This window comes from Gastrolobium bilobum, unplaced genomic scaffold, assembly GCF_033153095.1.
Source record: "Gastrolobium bilobum isolate Gb01-03AN ecotype WA unplaced genomic scaffold, APGP_CSIRO_Gbil_v1 utg3506, whole genome shotgun sequence".
In the NCBI taxonomy this organism is placed as follows: Eukaryota; Viridiplantae; Streptophyta; class Magnoliopsida; order Fabales; family Fabaceae; genus Gastrolobium; species Gastrolobium bilobum.
In genome coordinates this window covers 61,577-89,203 of record NW_026897168.1, presented here as the reverse complement: position 1 = coordinate 89,203, position 27,627 = coordinate 61,577, and the positions used below count along the sequence as shown (strand labels likewise).

At 36.9% G+C, this 27,627-nt stretch overlaps 1 protein-coding gene across 1 annotated transcript in view; it reads right to left on the bottom strand.

The window, feature by feature from the left end:
• Positions 1-245: 245 nt before the first annotated feature.
• The window catches only part of LOC133304636 (sterol 3-beta-glucosyltransferase UGT80A2), a 55,787-nt gene continuing 28,405 nt past the window's right edge, over positions 246-27,627 (bottom strand). The window contains exons 5-14 of the mRNA XM_061504680.1: positions 17,547-17,717; positions 16,845-16,908; positions 16,633-16,690; positions 16,363-16,540; positions 10,755-10,885; positions 7,532-7,634; positions 7,373-7,449; positions 2,716-2,763; positions 2,454-2,603; positions 246-741 (exon numbers count right to left, since the gene is read on the bottom strand). Coding sequence (XP_061360664.1) covers positions 574-741; positions 2,454-2,603; positions 2,716-2,763; positions 7,373-7,449; positions 7,532-7,634; positions 10,755-10,885; positions 16,363-16,540; positions 16,633-16,690; positions 16,845-16,908; positions 17,547-17,717 — 1,148 coding nt within the window. The 3' untranslated portion in view covers positions 246-573. The remainder of the gene's footprint in view (positions 742-2,453; positions 2,604-2,715; positions 2,764-7,372; positions 7,450-7,531; positions 7,635-10,754; positions 10,886-16,362; positions 16,541-16,632; positions 16,691-16,844; positions 16,909-17,546; positions 17,718-27,627) is intronic.

Below are 27,627 nucleotides of genomic sequence, written 5' to 3'. Positions count from 1 at the left end.
TGTGTATTATGTACTTGACCAGTAAATAAACTGCAAATGTCAGACACAACTACTTTACGAATAGAGTAACACCAAAAAAAATAAAAAATAAAAAATAAAAAATAAAAAACTGACGACAAATAATAAAAACAAGTATAATAAAAGCTAATTGAGTTGTGATATAACACTTTAGTTGTACACCCTTAATTTTTCTGGGCAACTGAACTATAGACAAATGATACCTGCCACACAATTGTAAATAATGCTATTTCATATAGCGTACAGTTAATTTTATACAATAGAGAAGAATTTGGACAAAAATGAGAAAAAATATCGGGTCATGGTCACAAACGGATATACTGTAGTGAAAAACAAAAGTAAAGAACAAAAAGCCATTAGCCTCACTTGATCTTAATGAATATGAATTAAATACAAACAGAACTTACATACATATTGAAGCTGAATAGTATGATCCACGGAAATATGTAACCACATGGACAGGGTTAAGTCGAGCGCATCTCATAGACGCAGTAACAATTTCGTGATTTACACAATAGATTGACAAAAGGTGAGGTTTGACCTACTTGCATTGAATCACGAACAACCAAAGCATCTACTTATAGAGAAAATGCTAGACGGCAGCGGCTCTGAATCAGGTTCTGTTTTCTTTTGAGGAAGCTGCTTTAAAAATGCTTTCACAGCTCCTGTCACTCCATCCTCATTTTCCATGGCCTTGGCAAGTTCAATTGCACGCTCCTTTACCTGGAATTGTATTTAAGCAATTAAATGTAATGGTTATTTTAAATAGAACACACCCAAAAGAATTCCACAAAAATTGGATTGCTTTTCACTACACTTCAAAAATTTAACGCGGAGTTTACCTCGTCAGGGGGCTGACTATCTTTTAATAGGTACAGTCAATATACATAATATGATATAACCCATCTCCCCATCAGCCCATCCAACAAATATAAACCAGAAAATAAGTTGAGCATGAAACTGAATGTCAGAAACTCATAATGGTCCAATATATTGCACCTTCAACATGTCCATGAAAGCATATTAACTAAAACTCCTAGAGTCTCTCTGGCAGCTCATGAAACCTTACATATAACAACCCATGTTTTCCCTGGTGTCTCTCTGCCATTCGAAGTGATTTTAAAGGAGACAGAAAAGTAAAGTGACAACAGCAAGTGCCTACATTAGGTCAACACTCCTTGGGAATGTAGGTAAGCACCTCAGTCTCAAACAACTCTGGTACATACTCTGTTTAATGACCAAGCAAGGACAAAACTAAGACAATTTTGTATATTTGTCATCCCTAAGTTTTCAACCAACTGCCCTTTGGTTTTCCTTTATTAAATATCCATCGATTTCCTTTGATTTTCCGCCACGGTTAGCTGCTGCCCGGTGGCGCCGGCAACCAATGAATGAACAAATTTGTGTACGATTGCTGAGAAAAATCATGGAGGTAATGACATCGTTCCAATTGAGTTTCTGATTTTAGGAAACACAACAGCGGAGTCTTGATGAGACAGAATTAGATAGGGAAGAAAGAAAAGGATAAAAAAGACTAAATAATCTGAAATGGGTATTGATTTCATGTGTTATAATGTAACGCAAACTACAAAGCACTAATTCCTATTTATAATAAATTAGAATCCAAAACCTAATTAAATAAGAAAATCCATCTAAGATCTTCAAAACTATACTAACATATACTCAAGATATCATGACATATTTTTCATATATTCTAATAGGATCAAATCAGTTCACTGTTTATGGACCAGTTTTTCACCGTTCTTAGCTCATACTGTTTTGCGGGCTGAATTAATCAGATACCAGCCACTTCACCTGTTTTCCAGTCCGATCCGCCCTCCCTATTTTTTATCTATGCATAAAACTATGAGTCTAGTGAATATAATATCAACTACTAAAATAATAGTTTTCTTCATCAAGATCTAAGTTCCCTTACTCTTGAACATGGTTAGCACATTGCACAAAACCAGGACATTAGGAAACCATGATCCATTTGCTGTCAGTACAAGGTTTTGGAGTTATTATTAACCACACATGTAAGTTGTAAGGTAACAGGTTCAAGTGTCACCACTTGATCTTTGGTTCAGTGCCGTGTGAGTCCCCACCAAAGCTGGAAATGTAGGTTCAAACCCCAGCTTGTATGTTGTTCATTATGACCAAAAGAACATAGTAAAACAGTCCGTTAAACCCTGTCAAACATGTATTTAGGGTGGAGAAATTACTCAAGTTTAAGTAAGATAACATAGTTGTGTATGTTACTCATAAGCTTAGCTTTAGCAGGAACATTCAACATATTTAATAAGATGCAGTGACGATTTGCAGATCCATATTGACTACACAAAGAATCTAGCCTCATTATTTACTTCTGAAAGAAGTAAGCTCCTCTCTCCTGGCTTTTATATAAATTATAAATATATCAGGAAAATTATATTTACCTTGGGATCTAGCATAAAATTTATTGCATAAACCAACTTGGGAAGCGTAAACTCATCAACAGGGATAGGTGGGGGACCAACTCCTCTAGCATGTATTCTCTCACCCCAAAATGGTTGATCACCAAAAAATGGAACTACGGTCGTTGGGCACTACAACAAAAAATACCAATCATTAAAAGCAGAACCAGATGATATAATAATTATTAAGGATTCAAAAGCTACAAATTTAAATTAGAGGAAAAAAAAACTGCAAACTTCTTACAGCAGCTTTCAGCCCAGCAGCTGTCGTTCCTGCACCTCCATGATGCACCTGCAAACCACGGGTAAAAGAAAAAGTATAAAAAATTGCAAAAAAGTGATCGATGAATGAAACTTTTATTCAAACGCAAGACTAAAAGAAGGTAGTACTCAAAATATTGATGAGTTTTTCCAAAAATCACAAACTAAATTAATCCTAATCCAAACACTAGTTCAATGAAAGATACTCTCCCACTAGACGTCAACTTCATGACCATATCAAAAGCAAAATAAATAAGCTCCTATGTATTTGTTTTGTAGGAAACAATGCAGTTATCTTTCAAGTATGCTGTGTTTTTTTAAATTTAATTACTGTTTATTCTTATTAACTCCGTTTATGTATGTATGTATGCATGCATGTATAGCTTGTCCCAAGCTAAGATAAAGGAGGAGGGATGGCATCAGGCGTAACGAGTTGGTCATAAAAGAAAACAACAACCTATATAAGATGATCCCTCATGATTTTTCATTGGAGTATACCTTTCTTAGCCACACTTTGCATTGGACCTCGGGTGTAGTGAAAAATGGGCTAGGGTCCTTACTCTAAGACAAGGCGCCACATCTTCACATGGATTTGGTGACAAATATGCCTGGGTCCCAACACATTTATGGTTGAGGGTGACGAACAAGAAATGCCCAAGGGATAGAGATGCGATTGGGAAGCTGGAACGTAGGAACCGTAACGGGTAAGTTGAGGGAGTTAGCAAATGCTTTTGCTAAGAGAGTGAATATTGCTTGTTTGCAAGAAACTAAGTGGTTTGGATAAAGGCTAAGGAAGTGGAAAGAACCAGTTTTATATTGTGGTACACAAGTATAGACGAGTAAAAATGGGATGGGGATTATGATCGATAAAAGTTTAGGAGATAGGGTTGCTAATGTCAGAAGAAAATGTGGCGGGATTGTTTTGGTTAAGCTTTTAGTAGGTGATTTAACTTTCAATATCTTGAGTGTATGCCCCCCAAGTTGCACTACAAGTATCCAATAAGAACCAAATTTGGGAAGATTTGGAGGGAGTTTTACAAGTCATACCATGCAAGGGCAATATTTTTATAGGAGTATATCTAAATGGGCATGTTGAACAGAGTAGTGGAGATATTGGTTACGGAACTAGAAATAATGCTGGAGAAGATATCCTGAACCTTGCACTAGCTTATGATTTGATGCTAGTGAAAACATTTTTTTATAAAAAAGAGTAATATTTAATCATTTATCACAACAACCAAAATTATAGCCAGATTGATTTCGTTCTGGCTAGAAGAAAAGATAAAACCTCAAGTGTAGACCGTAACGTTTACCCTGGAAAATATGTAACTACGTAACATAAGTTGGTGGTTTTAGAGATTAGGTTAAACAAAGTACAAAAAATGCATAAGAATGCTGAGAACCCACGAATAAGATGATGGAAGCTAAAGGAGGATAAACAAACATAGTTGAAGGAAAGAATGCTTCAAGAAAAATCATGGCAGTTAGATGGAAAAACAAAAGAAATGAGGAACAAGATGACTAATTGTATCCAAAAAGTGGGAAAGAAAGTCTTGGGAGAAAGTAAAGGGAAAAGATTTCAAATAAAAGAAACTTGGTGGTGGAATCATAGTTATCAAATGCGGATTGCGGCATGTTGCGGCCAACCCCGAAAAACAAAATAGCATTATAGCGGGTTGCGATTGCGAAAATAACAGAATAGATATATGACAGAAATAATGACAAAATGAAACATTTTTTAAAGGCAGAGATAGCAAAAGTGACAAAGAGAGACGCGGATAGACTAAAAACCCTTAAATTTTGTCTGTTACACATTTAAATTTAGGACAAAATTGACATTTTGCCTTACGACAACAATATGGCTGCAAATACAATCGCAATGGCCGCTATTGCATTCCGGTGCGGCGCGACGCGGTTTCTTGAGGCGAGGCACCGCAACGCCCATACGGCGCGGCTCGCGACACTATTGCGACGCAATTAACTACTATGGGTGGAATGAAGAGGTGCATTAGAGTTTTAAAAAGAAGAACTGTTTTAGATATTTGCTTAAATGTCCTAGTGAGGAGAACTAGCAAAATTTTAGATTGGCTAGAAAAAATGGTAAGAAAACAGTGCGAGAGGCTAAAAGCAAAGTTTTCTCAGATTTGCACAAACCTTGCGATTAAAGAAAGTGAAAAAGGTATCTATAGACTTACAAAGATGAGTGATATTAAAAGTTAAATACTTGACCTAAGTTGGATGCATCAAGGACGAAAATAAAAACCTTTTGGTAAGAAATACAAAAGTCAAAGAAAAGCAGATGAACAACTTTAACAAGCATTTTAATGAGGATAGTGACAAAAGTCAGGTGGATTTAGAGGAAAATTATGATGATCTATATAAACAATTAGTGGGTATTGGCAAGGCCTATCTTCAAATTTGGATCAATTGGAGTATTGGCTGGTTTACATGCATTGTTTCATGTCTCCCTAAGAAGGTTAGTAATATATTATGTAAAGAACCAATTTAAACCAAAAGCTTAAGTTGTTGGGCGAAGTTATTTTAATGGTTTTATATATCTCTAACACGACTCTTCACACGAGAGCCCACTGGACTTGAAGGGTGGATGATACATCAGGTCCAGCCTACTTGTGCTAAGAAACTCTACAAGACGTAATTAATTATTAATTAAATAGGGGCGATGAAGATCGAACCCGTGACACCGAGAATCTGATACCATGTAAAGAACCAATTCAACCCAAAAACTTAAGTTGTTGGGTGAGGTTACTTTAATGGTTTTATATATCTCTAACATACTATACTTTTGCTGAGAAATGAAAATTCCTAGTTTGAAGTGCGCAACTTCACTAGAAAGTACTTCAATTTTCCCAAGGTTTTAATATCAAACTCTTTGGCAGAGTGTTTGCTCAAGGCTTGTCTTTCTTTATTATCATCCCATTCACAATTATATATCATCAATGTACACTAATAGGACCGTAACTCTTTGATAAACAAGGTGTGATCTCTTTGGCTCTAACAATATCCTTTCTCCAAAATTGCTTTTATGAACCTTACAAACCAGGCCTTTGGAGATTGTTGTAGCTCATAGAGTACAATTTCTACTTGCAAACTTTGCTTTTTCGAAACTTGTCCTCGTATCCAGGTGGCACATGATATAAACTTATACTACAGATCTCAATGTAAGAAGGCATTTTTAACATCAAAATGTTGCAAATCCCATCCATAACTTGCTGTAAGTGTTAACAACACTTTGATAATATTCATTTTCGAGACTGGAGCAAATGTTTCTTGATAGTCAATACCATAAGTTTGGGTGTACCTTAACTAATAACCTAGCCTTATACCTTTCAATGGACCTGTTTGCTTTATACTTCACATTGTAGACCCACTTGTAGCAAACAATTTTCTTCCCTTTCAAAGGAGTTACAAGCTCCCATGTTATATTATTCTCTAATGCTTCCATTTCGGCATTCATGGCATGTCGCCATTTCTCGAGGTAAAGCTTCTAATACTTTGGCAGGAATGGTTATGGAGAGATGTAGTAGATAGGCTTTATAAGCTGGAGAGAATCTATCAAAGGTTTAGTAGATAGTGCAAAAACTAAAAGGGCTGCAGAGGCGGTGGTCAGAGCAGTCCCATATTAGTACTGTTATTGTGAGAAAATAAGAAGCTATTATGTGTTTTGTGTCTGAGTGAATTGCACTCAGCTGAATGTTATTATTTATACATACAGAATTTAATTGAGGTTCTATTTACAAGACCCACTATCTAGGTTGTTGTATCCACTATACCAAATTATTACTAGTGCTCCACTATATATTTTATGATACAATTTTCTATGATACAATTGGTTCAACTTCCCACATACATTGAGATTGGTTGCCCTTTTGTTCGAGAGAAAATTCAGTCTAAGATAGAAATGTTAACTCCCATATGATTTGGTAGATCTGACTTGGTAGATCTTATTCGTACGAGTTTCGTGTGGGTGTCGTGTAGGTGACCAGCAGAGATTCACATCATTTGGGTTCATATCACCCCCTGTACTTATCAAATTGGGCCCAAATTCCATCCTGAGCATGATTTAAATCTGATTTCAACTCTTCCAAGATAGCAACCCTTTTGACTACATTTTATTGAGCCCTCCTACTACTGATGGAATTGTATTTCCCTTTAGGTAACATAGGGAGATCATGCCTATATTGAGCTTATAATAGAGGTAATGTGCGTACAGATACGGTAGATCGTATCATAAAAAAATTGAACCCAGCTCACCCATTTGTCACCGTTTTGGTTTAGTCTAAAGACACCTGCTGTATAATTCAAACATGAATTTCATCATATGTCTCTTGTTTTCTCCTCTTAACAAAGCATCAAATGACGCTCTCCAATGACATTGAAGCATGATATTAGCCCATAATAAAGTCCAGTGAACTGCAAGGCTGTTTGAGCCATGTACCGGAATACTCTTGCCATATTTTAACCAGCAAGCTTTAGCTGGCTGGCCATGACAGTCCTACTAGGCTGCCACTTCAATTTACAGAATTTACAAATTTGATAGAATTATGAAATTTTATAGTGATTTTTCAAAGTGAATGTTACACAAACTGCAAAACCAAGAGTATTGAACTAGATGATCTCACCACGGCCTTGCAATGTAAGAATAGCCAATCATGAGGGATATTATCCAACAAGTATATAGAGTCCTTTGGTTCTGCCACTGGAAAGAAGCGTATTTAGTTAAAAAGCATAAAACTAATAAACTTCTACAATAGAAAGGCAAGAATAAGCAATATTCTTACAATGCCCCAGACCTCCCCATCCTTTATTGATGATGCCCCTCTGTCCAGTTTTCTCCAGTGCTTCTACAATTATTTGTGTCATCTTTTTTGGTTCTTGAACAGGCTGTAATAGGAATATGAGAGAGAGAGAGAGAGAGAAAGCAGTAAGACTAGTAGTATAGACAATATTATTTATTTTATAGAAAAAAAATTCAATGAGAAAGACGAGATACACAAATATAGAAGAATACAAGAAAACTACTGAAAGAAAAAATTAAAAAGAACCATAAAAAACTCAAGAAAATGCAAATGGCAATCCAATTTCTATGCACATCCCATTAAAAAGAGCATTAGCTGAGCACCAAAGAGAAGCCAAAAACCTTTTTAATTCCCAGAAAATTGCCAAAGACAACAGGACATCTTGAAAAATCCAAGCACTCCTCTCTAACCAGATGCAACACAATAGCGAAAAATAGTTCTACACAATCTTGACTTCTTTTCTTTTTCCAAATCCTTTGAACCTTTTTTTGTAGGGTGTAACAACCAACCACAATAATCAAGTCTTGTGAAGGAACTTAGCAAATGTTATTGAATATCAGGACTAAAATTAACCCAAAAGGAATTACAAACATGTCTGGTATTTGACAGAAACAGATATTTTGACTAAACAAGCCCATATAATTATTGATATAATATAATCCCTGTGTGGTCACAATACACACAGTTTCTCGATTTAAAGTATAACAATGCTACTCCACACTCCGGCCACCATCCTCTCCTAACTGTTTACGTAACCAAAGTGGATGATTCCCTCAAACACTTCCTACCATATACCTTCAACCTATATTGCACCGACGCCGACATGGGACACGACATGACAACATGTTAATTCTAAAAAATATTAGATTTCAACACGTTTTGATATCAAATAATATTTTTAATTTATGTAATGTATATTATATTTAATATTCAATAATTTAACAAAAAAATGAAACTAAACTTATAATACCCATCAATTTTGCAAAGAAACATAAGATGTAAATACATACTATTATATTTTAACATTGAAAATCTCTTATACACTCGAGTAAAATTTATTCGGTATCCATTTTTAATTTTTATTATATCAGTTTAGTAAACATCGATCAATATTTTCATAATATGTAACGAAATTTTAAATATTATAAATGTCGGAGCGTGTCAGAGTGACAGGGAGTGTCGGAGTATCGGAGAGTGTCGGACACAACAATTCAAATTTTTTGAAGTGTCAGTGCAACATAGCCTTCAACTTGATTGGTATCAATATTCCCTAGGATTTAAAAGTCCTCCCAAGTATTTACAAAAGTGAACAGGTATCTCCATTTAATTGAGACTTCAACAAAACCTGCAGCGTCGTCCTCCACTTCAAGACCTCTTTTGGCTCCACTGCCAATTCTAATTCTTCAATCAGCATTGGGGGCAAAGGTTGGACATTTTTTGGAGGCTGCAATGGACTTTTAATGCACAGAAATATGGAAGACTGAATATATTAAGCACGGCTGTGGTAGAACCAAACCATATGTAGATGCTCCAATCTTCTCTAAAACTTCGTATGGACCATAAAAACAAGGGCTAAGTTTTTTGTTAACCTTCCTAGCTAAAGATCATAATCTCTAAGGTTGAATACTTAAATACACTGTATCATTGACACTAAAATGAATATTCCTTCTGTGTTGATCATGTTGAGATATATAGTCCCACATTGGTTGTATGTGCAACTAATATGGAGTTTATAAGGTCTTGGGCACTCCCACCCTTAGAGCTAGCTTTTGGAGTGGTGTATCCCAAGGTTCTTTACATAGTATCAGAGCCTCGCCGTCCCCCACTTTTTCTTGTGGAGTTTCTTAGCACAGGTAGGCTGGGCCTGTTGCATTGTCCACTCTTCAAGCCCAATGGGCTCTCGTGTGAGGGGCGTGTTGAGATATATAGTCCCACATTGGTTGTATGTGCAACTAATGTGGAGTTTATAAGGTCTTGGGCACTCCCATCCTTAGAGCTAGCTTTTGGGGTGGTGTATCCCAAGATTCTTTACAGATCATCCTGTTCTGTGCCATAAGTAACTGCTGCAGCAGCTCTTTTGATATCACATATCCCTCTCGTAACTTCCCCCTTGCAAGTGGAACCCATGGTGTTTGGCTGGGTCTATTAACAGGTCCTGAATTACACTTTTCACCTGTGAATTAGTTTGTTGTTTCTCTTGAATCTCCATCAATAAAGGCAACAGGAACATAGAAATTGAAGAATATTGCATCTGTCGTTATAAGGCATCAACCACTACATTTTTACGACCGGTTAGTATTGGACAATAAAGTGGAACCAAGTAATATGGATATCCAATATGTACAAGGCATCAAACTTCCCCTTAGTAAATTTTATTTTATTTTTATTGTTGGTGTGTTGATGCAAGGGTAAGGCTGCGTACAAGGATTTCCTCCACCCCACACTCGCTAGTCGGGTTTAACGGGGAGTGGTTTTTTGTGTTGATGCATTTACATTTTTGTTAGATTTGTTATTCCACTAAAGTTGCTTTATGCTTTCAATTATATGGTCATAATTGTTTTTCACTCTTTTGGTCCTTGACGTTGAAAAGTTAATGTCCATTTTTGTTTTGTTTGAATTTTTCTAGTTATCTTTATTTTTCCTTTTATATTTGCTATCTTTTATGATTGAAGTTGTGATTAAATGTTATTTTATAGATATAAATATTATTTTTTATAATTAAAATTAAGAATGTAAGATCTTACAATCTGTGTCAATATCACAACTTACAATCCTGTCACCCCCTTCTCATCTTAGGTAAGATTGATCTTGACATCCGTGCTCATAGTAGTTCTATATGAAACAGCTATAACCATAGATACAAACTAACCAATCATTTGATTCTCATTTACATTGTCATTAAGAGGTCAACATAGATATGAACTAACCAATCACTTGATTCTAATTTACATTATCAATAAAAGGTTTTTCAGATATTGCATAGGGGAAAGATAAATCTTATAGAACCTTGATCTAAGCCACGAAAGATGAAAGTTTGAGAATACATAAAATATCCTTCATGCAATTACCACGTCATCAATAATTATTTAGTTGTGCAGTGTAAAATTGCCAGGCCAAAGAGTCAAAGCAAAGTTACTACAGCAAGCTTTAGCGCACAAAAATCACATATCAATAACAATCGAATAAAGGAAATAAATACACTCACAAGGCTACCAAATCCAATGTAAATAGGCTTGTCACCATCTTTGAGCCATTTTACAAGGGATTCTGGAGGTTCATAGTTTGATGCAAGATCAAGAAAGCAAAACCCTACTACATCAATTTTTGGTCCCCAATCTGCAAATATCAACATTCCAACATCAATAACACTTTTATCCCAAATTAGTTGACATAGGTGGTCGATAATAAACCCAAATAAAAAGCAAAAAAGAATTAGGAAAAAGAAGAAAAATAATAATAATAATAATAGTAAATAAAAAAAAAAAATAAGTGACAACAATAAATAAATAAAAAGTAAATTAAAGAGAAAAGTAAATAGAACAATTAAATAAAAAATAAATATAGGGAAGAAGGACGAAAAAAGGGTTATATGAAACATAAGATAAGATAGCATAGGTGGTTAATTTAAGCACTCGGCATAGCATTATCTACAACAATTTGATAGGATACCACCTATTAAGGTGCATTCTAGAAAGAAAAGTAGAAAATCAGCCGCTCAAGACACTCATGTTGAATCACCAAGACAGTTAGAGGGAGAATATTGTGCAATGGGTAGAAGGGAAATTCTGTTAGAGGCAATAAAATGTTAGAATAAATAGAAGGCAATGAATGGGGAGGAGGCTGGAAGTTAGGAATCTTGGATTGGGAGAGATTGATACCTCTTGAATGTACTGAATTATTGTTTCTTCTTTCAAAGTCATTTCTTTTGTAATTAGAAGTATCCATGTATTTTCACATCTGCAATTTGTCTTTGAATCAATCTGAGTTGTATTTTCCATTTTCCTTTCAATAGTAATACGGAAAATCCACATCTCTTTTCGGCAAAAAGTCCCCGAGTTATTTTCTTTGATTAAATCTGATCCAGTTCTATCAATTGATATCAGAGCTCAGATCTAGACGTTATGGTATTAGTTAAAAAAATGTTGATTCCAAAATTTTATGGAGACACAGATGACGTTTGGGGATGGCTAATTCATCTAGAACAATATTTTCAGGCAAAGAGAACCCATAATGATTAGAAGTTGATAGAGGTTGAAAGGGGGCTTTGAGGACCTGTGCTTAAGTGGTATAAATGTTGTAGTTGGCACAAACCTAAGGCAAGCTGGTGGAACTTTACTAAGGTGTTGATATAGAAATACCTACTTGAGATTTGTTTGGTAGACAATGATGCAGAATAGGACGCCCCAAAATCAGAATCTGAATTGCAAGAGAGGAAGCTCATGGTAGTAGAGGAAGAGTTAGAAACCCAAAGGATGGAATTCACGAGAAAGAAAGGGAAAACTATAAAGGATAAAGTCATGGAAAGAATGCATATGGCAGGAGATGTTTCAGATACACAAAAGAAACCTCTGGGAAAACTGAAGGAGGCAGAAAAGTTGTTGAAGGTTGCACGAATGCCAGTGTGGTTATCATCGCCAGCAGAGGGTGTCGACCCACCTCCATTATCCAAGCCACCAGACTTGAAGTTGATCGAGAAAAAGGAAGACAAATTGCAGTGCAACTATGAGAGGCAACAACTGCCGTGAAAATCTTAGAAAAGGGGAGAGGAACATTATAGGTTAGGATTAGAGAAATTGGGTTAGTGCTGAATCAGGGCAAAAAGTTCCAAGCTCTACCTAATATTAATTATGTTATGTATGAAGAACGGACATGGAAATTCACAATTAGTCCCAAACTAAATTGACCAAGAAAACCTAATCCCAATCACCGTAAAACAAAAGCTGATGATCAGAGGCATATGCCTCCCCAACAAGGAAATATTTGAGGGAGAAACAAAACCTGCAACATTGCAAACCAGTAGCTGGTATCGTTACTATTTTCACTTGTCATAAATGGTTAAGTTGTTGCAGCTGCCTGAGGAATTTCTCCTTCTTGAAAGAAAATGTCATCAGCTGAAATGTGGTGAATGTTTAGAGATACTCAAGTTTGTGTTGGAGAATAAATTCATATAGTTTTGTTTTCACCAAATGCTATATGCCTTCCATCAAGTGAACTTAAAGACCAAAGCAAGGTGATCAGTAGCAGCAACCCAATCTCATGCCAACTATTACCATTATTCGCATTTAAATCCCGTTTCATATTATGATGATTATGGCTTTTCATCTCTAAATGCTACTCCTCCGAAGGATATCCTGTTTCTCTGACACAATTTCATCCCTTGGCATAAGTCGTCAACGAAATTGCTGGAGTGAGAAGAGTTGGTTAATTATAATTTTCAAATTGAATTGATGAAGTTTTTTGTCATTGTTGTGAGAAAGAGTACTGCAGTAGTAAAAAGAGAACTAATTATCAGAGGTCTTGCCCAAATGGTTTTATCCCATGTCAACAATGCCTAATCATGTTGGAATATGTTCATGGGAGTCACTACAACGGTGGATGATGAGGTATATTTGAGCTTAGTTTTGACCCAAGACCCGTGAACAGGAAAAACATGTTAAGTTCAATTTGAAACCTTACACAACCATGGCCATCTCTTTTCACTACCCTTATGGGAAACAGAATATAAGTTTGCCATGTTTCCAATGTTTGATTACGTTCAACATGCTACGAATCCTTCTAGGAGTAGTTCACAGTACAGGTCAATGAAGAAGAGAGTGATGGTGAAAATCAAGATGCTTGGCTTTATGAGACATGCATATAGGCTTCTACTTAGACAATCTCAATGTTGCAAAATTATAATCTTCAACCAGTGGAAGTAGAAGAAGAAAATTGGGATTTCAGGGGAAGTTATTATTTTTTATTTTATTTTGTAGTTATTATGCTTTTTGGTTTTTGCATAAATGGACCCCGACACCACAAGCAATGGGATCCTAAAGGATGGTGTCCGAGAATTGACATTCACCTTGAGGACGAAGTGAATTTTTTTTTTTTTTTTGGAGGGGGGGGGGGGGGGGAGTATTGATAGGAAACCACCTCTTAAGGTGCATTCTAGGAACAGATGCAGAGAATCAGCCACTTAGGACATTCATGTTAGTCACCAAGGCAATTAGAAGAAGAATATTCTGCAATGAGTGGAAAGGAAATCCTGTTAAAGGCAAGGAAATGATTGTATAAATAGAATAAGGCAAAGAATGAGGAGGCTGAAATTTGGGAATTTGGGTTGGGAGAGATCAATACCTCTCGAATGTATTGAACTTCAGTTTATTCTTTCATAATAATTTCTTTTTTAACTTTTAGGGTCCATGTATTTTTATTTTTGCCAAAGATTTTGTTCAACCTTTATCGCCAATGCTAACGGAAGACCTTGAGCTGAGAGTGGAACCTGAAGATGTTGCAAGTGGAGAAAGCCAGTGATTGGTTCAGTTGAGGTCTTGATCAAGTGGAAGAATCTACCCCTTTTGAAAACTCATGGGAAGACTCTTACATGCTAGATTAGCAATTCCCCTCCTTCCACCACAGGGACAAGGTGCTTATATTGGGAGGGAATATTGATCCAACTCCTCCTAAGATGCAGGTGTACCATATGAAGAGATGTAGGGAATCACACTTAATGGCAGATTCAGTTAATGAGGACAATTCTGTTCAAGGAAACGTTTAGGGGAGAGCATATGGTACTTGGTATATGAGGAGGGTCTGTAGAGCAAGAAAGACACCTTGGGACTGGATTTAGGCAATTTGGGAGAGACGAGGAGCACTTTATTCTTCTAGGAGTTTCTTGTATTTTGCTTTTCATTCCTTGTTTTTACTTCCTCTTTTATCAATGTAATGAGAGTTTTCCCTTAATCTATTCAGTAATTTTGGCTGGGTTTTGAGAATTCAATCACATTAATACAATATATCGTGTTTCCTCTTCCAATTATTTGGTATTTTGGTTCTAGATCAAAGTCCTTATCGAGGGCACCTGACAAGAGCCGTTATCCTGACATTGGACCAGAACCACTCAAGGAACTCATGCTAAGTCACCAAGTTAGTTAGAGGGATAATATTTTGCAATGGGTGGAAGGATAATTCTGTTAGAGGAAAAGAAACGATAGTAGAAATAGAAGAAGGCAAAGAATGGTAAGGGCTTTGGACTTTGGGAATCTTGGGTTGGAAGAAATCAGTACCTTTCGAATGTACTGAATTATAGTTTCGTTTTTTAGAGTCATTTCTTTTGTAATTAGAAGTGTCCCTGTATTTTCATTTCGGCAATTTGTTTTTGAATCAATCTAAGTTGTATTTCTCATTTTTCTTTCAATAGTAATTACGCATTGATCCAATTCTGTCATAGTTAGGGTGTGCATGACAACCATTCTGTTCCCTGACACTGTTCTTTTCTATTTATGTGCCTTGGAATAGTTTTTGAGAAAAAAATGTGTTTGATAATATGTTCTATTTTTATTCCGAGAATGAAAATTGCGTCTGATAACACAACAAATAATACAATAAAAAATAATTCCTGTTAAGCATAAAAAAATTTCGGATCATCACTTTCCTTTTCATATGGTATGGTGTGGTGGTGGTGGTGGCGGCGGCGGCGGTGGTGACGACAGTGGCTGCAACGATGGTGGTGGTAATAGTGACAATGATGGTGGCGGTGGCGGCGGTGGTAGTGGTGGCAATGGTGGCGGTGGTTGCGACGGTGTTGGTGGTTGGTGGCGGTGGTGGCGTGGCGGTGGTGACGTCGGTAGCAGCGACGATGGTGGTGGCGTGGCGATGGCAATGGCGTGGTGATGGTGACAACAGTGATTGCGATAATGATGGTGCTGGTGACGGTGATGGTAATGGTTGTGGTGGTGACGGTGATGGTAATGGTGGTGGTGATGGCAGTGGATGGAGGTCGTGACATCGTCATTGTGGTGACGACGGCACTGGTGGTACGGCGACAACGATGGTGGCGGTAGTCGTGTCGAGATGATGGTGGTGATTGTGGTGTGGCATCGTGGTGGTGGTGGTGACGACGGCACTGGTGGTACGGCGATGATGGTGGTGATGGTCGTGTCGGGATGATGGTGGTCGTGGTGATGATGATGGTAGTGGTGGAAAGTGATGGAGAGAGACAAGTGTTTCTCATTTTGTGCCCGGGAACAAAAAAGCAAAAATAATTTTGTTCTTTTTTCTGTTCCCCAACACAAAAATTAAATCGGTTCATCCCGGGAACAAAAAAATAAACCAGTTTTACCAAACGAGTTTTCTATCCATTTCTGTTCTCGGGAACAGAAATGAAAAAAAAAAATTAATTCCGGGAAGATTGTCATGCACACCCTTAACAATCCAAAAAGAAATTGTGAAAAGAGAACATAAGCTTGTATCCAGACCAATAACAATTACACATTGATTAAACTACCATGAGTCAAGAAAGTTTAGAACCTTTCTTCTCTAAAAGGAAAAGGAGGAGAGCTGTTCCAGAACTGATAAGATTTTTCCCCCAAGATTTTATTTGATGAATGAAATAATTTATTATTATTTTCATTATCCACAGAGATCAATGAAAAATAACGAGTATAGACAAGAGTTATTAGTTCTTACTAAAAAGGGCAAGCACATGAGGACAAAGCACAGAATATAAAAATCAAGGTAAAGTACTCCGATATATTATGAGAACAACACAAGTGAGCCAAATGTAACAGTGACTATAAATACAAAATCTTAAGATTGGGATCTAAAGAAAGCACCTTTTGGTTTAGGAACAAGATGAGGACTCCATATATATGCATGTGGAACATCAGTATCAGAACCTTGTGAGCCACTTAAATATGTGACCGGTCGTAGCTTCAACTTTTTCTTCCTAAGATCATTAATCATGTCTCTTATTCCCAGCCATATCAATGAGTCAACTATTTGATATGAAAGCTGAGGAGAGTTATAAATGACCAATAATTAGTTAATCACGGAGGCAACAAATTTAGGAGGGAAGATGGACCAGCATGAATCAGAGAACTCACCCTATATCCAGCCTGTTGCTTTACACGGGACAAAGGATGTGGAAATTCACTGGTTGGCCTGGGGGAAAAGGCAAAGTACATAAAATGCAGATTTCAATCTCTAGGAAGACTAAAACACAAACAATTGTTAAAGAACTAAAATGAAAAAATAGTAAACGAGAATATAACTTAGAAAAATATGCTAAGATTAAGATTACCAAGATGAAACTTACGTCCATGGCATTGTGAAAAAAATATGAATTGGAATTTTAAGTGCCTCTGCCACATGGGTATGCCCTAAAGATTTATATTACAATGTCAGTCGAAAAGTATAACAAAGATATGAATCAAACAGTAGGATATGCTAATCTGATCAGAAAGGTAGAAAGGATTAACTAAACATGAACATCTGATTGAGTGAATTCTCCATGTCCAAAACAGACCACACACACTCAATATATATTGGTGAGGGTATTATTTACAATTACTTACTTTCCATATATACATAATCCTCATTGATTCTATAGTAAATACATAATATCTTACCATAATCATCTATGATACTCTTAAACATATTTACGCAATCTGTTATGATATTCTGTAAGGAACAGAGCAAGAACAGAAACACAAAGAAGATAAAATCGGGTATATATTCACTATAACTCTGATATCAATTGATTGTCGGGATGATGTATGTATTACAGAAAATAAAATGGAAAAGAAAATATAGTCTAGAACATTTGAGAGGCTCTAGTATCTCCCAATACTTCTCCCCTTCAATTCGTTGATACTTTGTAAAATAAACGATAACATTTTAGCTCAAAAATATGTCACGTGTGTGTCAAGTAGCCATAATGCTTGAATATGGTGGTCCCAGTACCATAAATTCACAAAATCAACCATTTCATCAAATTGCAACTGATAATGAACTATACCATATGCTGGGGGATTGGCAATGATTGCATCTGCTTTAAAGGGGACACCGGAATCAATATCAGGTTCTTTACAAGCTGGAAGGAGAGAATTAATAATATCCTTCATTTGATTTCGCTGAATAGGTATCTCAGAAGGTCCCGATGGAAGAAAGCCCTTATTTTTAACCATATCTGCTCCAGAAAAGAATTTAAAAGTATAAAGTAAGATAATATAACACAACCGTAAAGAAGACAGTTATAAAATTTCATGATCTGAACTTGGTAAACACTTCATTCATGACACGAATCAAATCAATATGCTATATTTTTTGGATCATCTTATGTGTTAAGTGTATGTGTAAGTGTCTTTATTCATGTATGCATAACAAATAACTTTCACATTGTCGCAAAATCATATCGAAAAATACATGACAGCAGGATTAATATATTCAAAACGTATGCCCAATTCATAAGACACAAAGACACAACATAAAGCAGGACAGGTAAAAGGTGGGGAGAAAACTGAACAAATAATCTAAAGCTAGCACCGCGATTCGAATTGCTTGACCAAACATTCTAAGCTGGAGAAATTGTCCCAATGGCTTATGTGTTAAACAAATATTAACATGCTCTCATGCACTTTCTATCAAAAGAAGAACAATAATAAAGGCCTCAAACACAATTTAAGCCATGCCCATGGAACCAAATTCACATATATTTTCTAATGAAGGTTTAACGGAAAAGACTCCAATATTTTATAACTTAAGTTCACAACATATATATAATAACCCTAACTTATGAATTGTGAATTTGTAAGTTAATTAAGAATTTAATCATAATTACTATAGATTAATTAGAAAGATAACTAATTAAATAAAATAAAGTCACTATTGGGCAAAAGTGCAAATAGTTAAAATTTCCGAAATTTGAAAATAATGTAGTGTGAAACTATTAAATCATTTTGGTGGATGGTAGAATAATGTAAAATTGGATAAGTTATGAATCATAAAGGATTTAACATGAGGGTTAAATGTGTAATATGCAAAGTTAGATATTTTGGGACAATTGACTAAAGTCAAACTTTCATTAAAAGAGTTAAACACACTTAAGCCTTCATTATCTCATCTTCTCTTTGATTTTTCTCCCTAAAACCGAGAGGAAGCCATTGATAGAGCTTAAAACATCAACTTTGATTTAGCCACTAAATCATAAAAGCTTAGGCATGAAAGATGTTTAGAATCACTTGGTGCTCAAAACCTTCCACACAAATCCCTTAGAAAAGCTTGGAGTTGAGAGAAAACTCTCTTGGAAGGTGGCGCCATTTTTGGTGTCTTGAAGCTAGGAGAGGTGTTTGGTTACATTAGAGCTTGGAGACTTTGGTGGTATGAAATCCTAACTTTATTGGAAGTTTCATGATGATTGAGTAACCAAGGTTCTTTGGAAAAATGTTGTATGTTGTGGGATTTTGAGTATGTTATTTGACATCGGTTATGTTGGAAGAAGTGTTTAGGAGATGAAATAAACGGTGAAAAAATAATTAAAACATCATTTGGCACACTTTGGAATTTTGCCTATGAACAACTATAGGTTTCTTGTATTACAAGTAAAGTGCGTTGGGATATTGATGGTGATTGTATTCATTTGATTTATAGGGTTGAATCAAGGGAGTTATTGGTGAAAGACCAAGCATTGGGTGAATCAATGGATCTTGATTTGGAATCTTAAATGAATCAAGATTTAGGTAAATTTCTAACCTTGTGACTTAGGAATGGAAATTGCCTAGTTTGCTATGTTTGTATATATGTGCAAGTGATTGTATTTTCACCTTGGAAATAGGTGCTCATATTAGCAAAGCTATTTTGTTGGTGCTTTAAACATAAAGCAAGTATTGCTTAGATTTCTTGTGTTTGAAGGTGTTAAACTTAGAGAAATTGGGATAAAACCTTATGTTCTCCTTTGGAGAATTCTCATTTAAATAGTATGATATAATTACACAATCATAACTATACAATCATAACCTACAGCTAGCTAATTAATTAAGGATATAATTACACAATCATAACCTACAGCTGGCTAATTAATTAAGGATATAATTACAAATCATAACCTACAGCTGGCTAATTAATTAAGGATATAATTACAAATCTGCACAAATAATGCCAAATATTCTGCTCATCAATTCTATTGACATCCCCCCTCAAATTGATGCTGGTGAATCTACAAGCATCAATTTGCTGACGAGGAAATTATGTCGTTGACGTGTCAAAGACTTGGTGAGGATGTCAGCTAGTTGAACAGATGTTGAGACATGAGGTAGAGTGATAATTCTACGGCCATAAGCTTCCCTGATTGAATGACAATCGACCTCTATGTGCTTTGTTCTTTCATGGTATACAGGATTTGCTGCAATCTGTATGGCACTTGTATTATCAGCATACAACGGAGTTGGTGTTGCTTGTGAATAACCAAGTTCTGAAAGAAGGCCCCGTAACCAAATAATCTCAGAGCATGCTGCAGACATAGACCGATATTCTGCTTCAGTGGAGGATTTAGAGACAGATTCTTGTTTCTTGCATTTCCAGGAGATAGGGGCATCTCCTAAAAACATACACCAGCCAGTAGTAGACTTCCTTGTGTCGGGACATCCAGCCCAATCAGCATCGCTGTATGCTTGAAGTTGTATTGTTGCATTTGTCGGAAAGAAGATACCACGGCTGGGAGTGGCCAACAAATATTTAATGATTCGTTGTACTGCTGTAAGATGCAAGTGTCTAGGATTTTGCATGAATTTGATGACTGTGTGGACAGCAAAAGAGATATCAGGTCTTGTGATGGTGAGGTAGATGAGACTTCCTACCAACTTTCGATATAAAGTTGGGTCTTATAGAAGGTCACCTTCATCCCGTCTTAACTTTACATTAACTTCCATGGGAATGTCAACCATAGTTGCAGTGGTGAGACCAGCTAGCTAAATTAGATCCAGAGTATATTTGTGCTGAGTGACAAAGATGCCTTTTTGTTGGAATTGTACTTCTAATCCCAAGAAATAAGTGAGCTGTCCAAGATCTTTCATGTGGAAAGTTGTATGCATCAATTGTTTGATTGTAGTGATAGTCTATTGATCTGAGCCGGTGACGATAATGTCATCCACATAAACAAGGAGAATCACAATTCCTTTGGAGGTCCTTTGTAGAAAAAGAGATGGATCATAGCTACTTTGGATGAAGGAAAAACCAAGTAATGTTGTGCTACACTTTTCAAACCACACTCTTGGTGCCTGTTTTAATCCATACAAAGAACGTTTTAGCTTACAAACAGTATTAGGTAATAGTGAGGGCATACCCGTAGGAAGTTTGATGTAAACTTCTTCTTTGAGGTCACCATGAAGGAAGGCATTTTTGACATCTAGCTGGTGAATTGGCCAAGATTCAGATGCAGCAATGGCAATAATAGTCCGCACAGTAGTCATCTTGGCCACCGGCGCAAAGGTCTCTTCATAGTCTAGGCCATATTCTTGCTTATTTCCAAGAACAACCAATCTAGCCTTGTATCGATCGATGGATCCATCTGAACGCAACTTTATAGTGAATACAAATTTACTGCCAAGAGGTTTAACCGATGAAGGACATGGAACAATGTCCCATGTTTGATTTTCCTCTAGTGCAAGAAGTTCAGTCTCTATAGCATCCTGCCAACATTTATGCTCCATTGCGTGTTTATATGAAGAAGGAATAGGAATAGATGTTAAAGTTGCTGTCAAAGATAAAGATTCAGAAACACCATACTTTTCTGGTGGTTTACGAATGCGAGTACTGCGACGTAAAGGGGCAGGTTCTAGTGCATGCACTGGATCAGCAGCCAGAGAATGATCAGAAGGGGGCCTTGAAGGGATTGAAGTCTGAATTGGTGGAACAGTCGGACGTCTTTGGTAGACAATGACAGGAGGACGAGCTTGGTCTTCTGCAAAACTGTTAGGAAACAATGGCAAGACAGATTTGGATGTAGAAGATTGAGTGTCTTGGTTAGTAGCAAAAAAATATGTATCTTCTTGAAAGATGACATTTCTAGAAACCCGAATCCTATGTAAGTGAGGATCATAGCATAAAAAACCTTTTTGATGGGCTGAGTAACCAAGAAAAGCACATTTAACAGATTGAGCTGTGAGTTTGGTGCGTTCTGGTGGCTGAAGATGAACATAACAGACACAACCAAAGGTGCAAAGAGTTGAATAATTGGGTTGCTTACCAAATAACCTTAAGAAAGGGAATCATTGTGCAAGACTGGAGAAGGCAGCCGATTAATAAGGTGGACAGCAGTTGAGAGAGCTTCACACCAAAAATGGGAGGGTACTAAAGAGTCCAACATTAAGGTACGGACAACATCAAGAAGATGACGGTTTTTTCTTTCAGCTATCCCATTTTGTTGGGGTGTGGAAGGACACGACCTTTGAGATAATATACGATTTTTCTGCAAGAACTCTTGAAACAAATGAGATGTGTATTCCCCCCCATTGTCAGAACGCAGAGTTTTAATTTTTGATGCAAACTGAGTTTGAACATAGGAATGAAAAAATTGGAATGCAGAGAAAGCTTCAGCTTTAGATCGCAAAAAATAGACCCATGTGAAACGACTATAGTCATCAATAAAAGTGATAAAATATTTGTAATGTGCATGAGATATTACAGGTGTGATGCCCCATAAATCACTGTGAATTATGTCAAAAGGCTGATTTACATTTGATTGATGAACTGGAAATGGTAGAATTTTACTTTTACCAAGTTTACAAGAATTGCAATCAAATTGAACAGCACTAAAAGATGGGAAATGTTTATTGCCAAGAACTCCAGATTTCATTAAGGCATGAAGTACATTCGAATTTGGGTGACCAAGACGCTTATGCCATAATTGAAAATTAACAGTTGCAGAATTACAAGAAATAAAAGGCTGAAAAGAACATGGTGACAACAATGAATAAAGAGGAAAAAGACGTCCAACTTTAGGCCCCTTCGCGATCACCTTCCCTGAGTGTTGATCCTGCACATGACAACCAGACTTTGAGAATTCAACTTTGCAATCACTGTCAACTAATTGACCAACTGAAATAATGTTACTGGTGAGATCAGGGGAAACATAAACATTGGTAAGAGATGAAGAAATATCACCAATTGCTGTGATAGGTAAATTGTTTCCATCCGCAGTGTGTATTTGTAAATTACCAGAGTAATTTGTAACATTGGTAAGAGAAGCAACATTGTTGGTCATATGATTGGATGCGCCAGAGTCAAAGTACCAAGGAGAGCTGGATAAAGAAACTTTACCTGAAAGACCCAAAGCAGAAAATGCAGAAACAATCATTTGTTGAACCATTTCAGGGGTTAAAGTTGGCACAGAAACAGGCGGATTCTGATCCACAAAAACAGGAGTAGTAGAAGAGCCAACAGTGGCAGTGAAGGCTGTTGCATTTCTCCGTGGTGGTCTGATTTGACATTCTTTGATGATGTGACCTTTTTTGCAGTAATTACAGAACTTTTAAGGACAGTTTGAAGCAAAATGTCCATGGCCTTTGCAGCAGAAACATTGGACAGTACTCATGTCTCGACCTCGTGGTTTGGCTTGTACTGCATACGCTACAGGAAGGGAGGCAGATTTCTGGTGTTCCATGTTTGTCTGAGTAAGGAGACGTTGTTCTTCACGAAGCAATTCATTTAGACATTCATCCAAGGAGGGAACAGGAGCCCTGTTCATTAGGTTGGTGCATAATGCCCTCAAAAGTAGATCTCAATTTCATAAGAAATTGATCTCGTTTTGTGGTGTCATGAACATTTTGGACTGCAGTTTGTCCTTCAGTCGACAAATCTTTATAGACAATGTCAGTATATTCAGCCCAAAGATTCATGAAATGAGAATAGAATTCAGAAATTGAGAGACTATCCTGTTGAAAAAGAGAAATTTCATGTTCAAGCTGGAACCTGCGAGCAGTGTTTGTTTGGTTATAAATTTTCTTCAAATAGTCCCACATCTTTGCTGCCATTGTGAAGGGACTGAGATTGAGGACAATACTAGGCTCAACAGAGCCTATGATCCAAGTCATTACCTGTGCATCTTTGGCCTCCCAATGGGCATGTGCCGCTTGGTGCGTAGTTTTGTCAGGAGCAGAATTAGTTCCGTCAACATGACCCCAAAGCTCCTTGCCTTTGACAAAGATCTGGAACTGAAATGCCCAGGTGGAGTAGTTCTTTCCATTAAGACGAACAAAAAGAACATCATATTTTTCAGTAGACATGATGCTGAGAAAAGTCGCGAGAGGAAAAAAAAAAACAAGAAACGCGACGTGAACAGTACGCGCAAAAGACTAGAACTTGGGAACTCAGAGACTGTGAGCACAGCGAAAAATTTAGTAACGAAACCTAGACTGATACCATGTTAAACTTAGAGAAATTGGGATAAAACCTTATGTTCTCCTTTGGAGAATTCTCATTTAAATAGTATGATATAATTACACAATCATAACTATACAATCATAACCTACAGCTAGCTAATTAATTAAGGATATAATTACACAATCATAACCTACAGCTGGCTAATTAATTAAGGATATAATTACAAATCATAACCTGCAGCTGGCTAATTAATTAAGGATATAATTACAAATCTGCACAAATAATGCCAAATATTCTGCTCATCAATTCTATTGACATAAGGAATCTTTGGCTAGGAAGCTTCAAGAGGTAAGCTTTTGGTCCTTAGGGTTAATCGCCTGTTTGTTCCATCATGCTCCGAGAGAGTAGTGGTTTATATGTGGTATATGTAATTGCACTAGAATGTGATATAATGCATGGTATATGTTTTTGCTTTGTGTGCCACACAAGGTGGTTTCCTTGTGTGAGGCATAAGATGGTTTCCTTATACTTTGTTGCAAGATGATTTCCTTGCGTAATGCATACTTTATGTGTTCTCTGGCCAGTAGAATTGATTGATTGATTGATATCGAGATCATGATACATTGCATGGATATGTATATGATGTATTATCTCTATGTTACTGCTTTTACACCTGAAGTGAACTTAGGGGTGGAGGAATCCTCCAAGGTCCCTTAGTTTACTGAGATTGTTATCTAACCCCATGTGGGGACCATATTCAGGTATAGGTACTGATGGAGTTGGACCCTCCCTTGACAAGAGGCCTGAATAGGGACGAATATCTATTGCATGATGCTTTAGCCATTTTGGATAGAGATTCACATGATATGATTATTTTGGAACAATTGTACAAGGATTGTATATTTGATGGTCATGTGTAATTCTATGAATTGAAAGGAAAGAATTGTATAATATCTGTACAAGGGTTCTCTATTTAAAGATATTAAAAAACCTAATGGGCTAAGCCCAAAGACACTTCTAGAGTATTCTAGCTAATACAAATAATAAGTAAATAATTACAACATTATTTCTAATATTTACAATACTCCCCTCCAAGCTGAGGCCAGCTTGCTAGTAAGCTCTTGAAACCTATCATTAGGAAGACTCTTAGTCAAGACATCAGCCAATTGACAACTAGACAAAATATATGGCGTAGTGATCAGTTCGCTATCTAGTTTCTCTTTGATGAAGTGACGATCAATCTCAATATGTTTGGTTCGGTCGTGTTGGACTGGATTAAGGGCTATACAGATGGCTGACTTGTTATCACAGAGTAACTTCATAGACCCTTCACATCTCACCTGGAGATCATCTTCTAAGGATAAGTTTCCTCCTCTCTTAGTCCTCTGCCTAGTGTGCCTTTTAGATATTGGAGAATCCTATCCACAGCTCGCAGGTGTTTTTCCCTCGGATCATGCATGAATTGACTAACAATACCAACTGCATAAGCTAGATCAGGTCTAGCATGAGCCACGAATATCAATCTTCCCACAATTCGTTGATATTGTCCTTTGTCAACTGGAGAACTCTCATTTTCACTTCCTAGTTTGTGATTCTGCTCAATTGGAGTACTGGAAGGTTTAGTTTACACCCAAGTTTTCCTGCTTCATTAAGAAGATCAAGAACATACTTCTGTTGAAAAATAAAGATCCCCCTTGCTTTGAATAAGCAACTTCTATTCCAAGAAAATATCTCAGTTTTCCAAGGTCTTTAACTTCAAATTCAGCAATCAATATTTCTTGCAGAGCATGCTTCTCATTTATATCATCCCCTTTATAATAATGTCATCAACATAAACTAGAAGGATAGTGAGCTTACCTTCCTGAGAATGTTTAAAGAAAAGTGTACGATCCTTGACTTTGTTTGTACCCCAATGAAAGCATAACTTTTGTAAATCTTCCAAATCAAGCACGCGGGGGTTGCTTCAAACCATACAATGTCTTCTTTAACCTGCAAACTTTGTTTTCTCCATTTGTAGAGTTAAATCCTGGTGGGATCTCCATGTAACCTCTTCTTCAATTCGCCATAGAGGAAGGCATTTTTCACATCAAATTGTCTCAAATCCCAATTAAAATGAGCACCAAGGGACAATAGAACTCTTACAGTGTTCATTTTGGCCATTGGAGCAAACTTTTCTTCGTAATCAATGTCATAGGTCTGTGTGTACCCCTTGGCAACCAGTCGAGCTTTATACCTTTCAAGAGTCCCATCAGAATTATATTTCGAAGTATAAACCCATCAGCATCCTACTGCCCATTTTCCATTTGGCCTGTCAACGACTTCTCATGTATTATTTTTCTCCAATGCATTCATCTCGTCATGCATGGCTTGAACCCAATTGTCATCCTTTAATGCTTCATGTACTGATGTCAGGATTGAAATGGAGTCAAGTGCTGTAATAAAACTTTTATGTTGCATAGAGAGATTCTTAGAGGAGACAAAATGAGAAATAGGGTGTCAGATACAAGACTTTTTCCCTTTTCTTACAGCAATGGGTAAGTCAACAGAATTATTATCAGGCTCAGGAATAAAAAAGGTAGTGTATTCAGTACTTACCAACGGTTCAGGCTATTGCAGCTGCTGGTGGGGCAGTGTGGATTGTCTCTTCCTTTCGTAAAATAGTTCAGGTGTCCCAGCTTTGCGTACTTTTTGTCGATCAATTAGAGGCATGTCACAAGAGGAATCAGATGAATTTTCAGCTTCATCAACAAAGTCTTCCTTCTCATTGTCATGTAGTGTAACTACTGGGGTAGGAGATGATGTAGGAAACGAAAGGGGAGACTCAGACTCAAAGAAAATGGAAGGAGCTTCAATATTGTTCTCCCCCTAAAGCTGAGGAGGTAGAAAGTAGGACTCATATTCATGGAAGCTAACATCCATAGACATAAAGAATTTACGACTCGGAGGGTGATAACATTTGTATCCTTTCTTGTTGGGAGCATAACCAAGGAAGACACACTTAAGGGCTCGAGGCTCTAATTTACTCCGATGTTGTTTATGGACATGGACAAAGACAACGCATCCAAAGACACGAGACTGAAGACTCTGTATAATTGGAACAGAAGGCAAAAAAGAGATCATGAGATCAACAGGACTTACATGGCCAAGGATTCTGGAAGGTAAACGGTTAATCAAATAGGTTGCAGTTAATACAGCTTCTCCTCAGTAAGAGTTGGGTACAGATGTCTGAAACAATAATGCTCTGGTGACTTCAAGCAAATGTTTTTTTCTTTCAGCAACCCCATTTTGTGAGGGGTATCCACGCGTGTGAGTTCATGAATCATTCCTTTGTCTTTAATAAACTGAGAAAGATGTTGATTAACATAAACTGAGAAAGAATGAGTGCATGAGTTCTTACCAGTCACAGCCAAAGTACCAATACCATAAGGCTTATTGAGAGATTCAAATACTGACCTAAGTCGTTCCAATTCCTCACAACGAATAGTAGTAAACTCACCAGGTATTTGTGAGGTCTCATTCACAGGAGGATTGTTTGAAGGGGCCAAAAAAGATTGACCACGTGAAGGTGACTTACCAAGCTTCTCCAGAACTTACTGCCTCCTATGAAGATGGTAGCAAACCTCTTTTGTATGACCTGGTCTTTTACAATAATTGCACCAACATCCCTCTTTGTTGGGCTTAAAGGAAGAGGACCCTTGAGGTCACTTAATAAAAGGAGACCC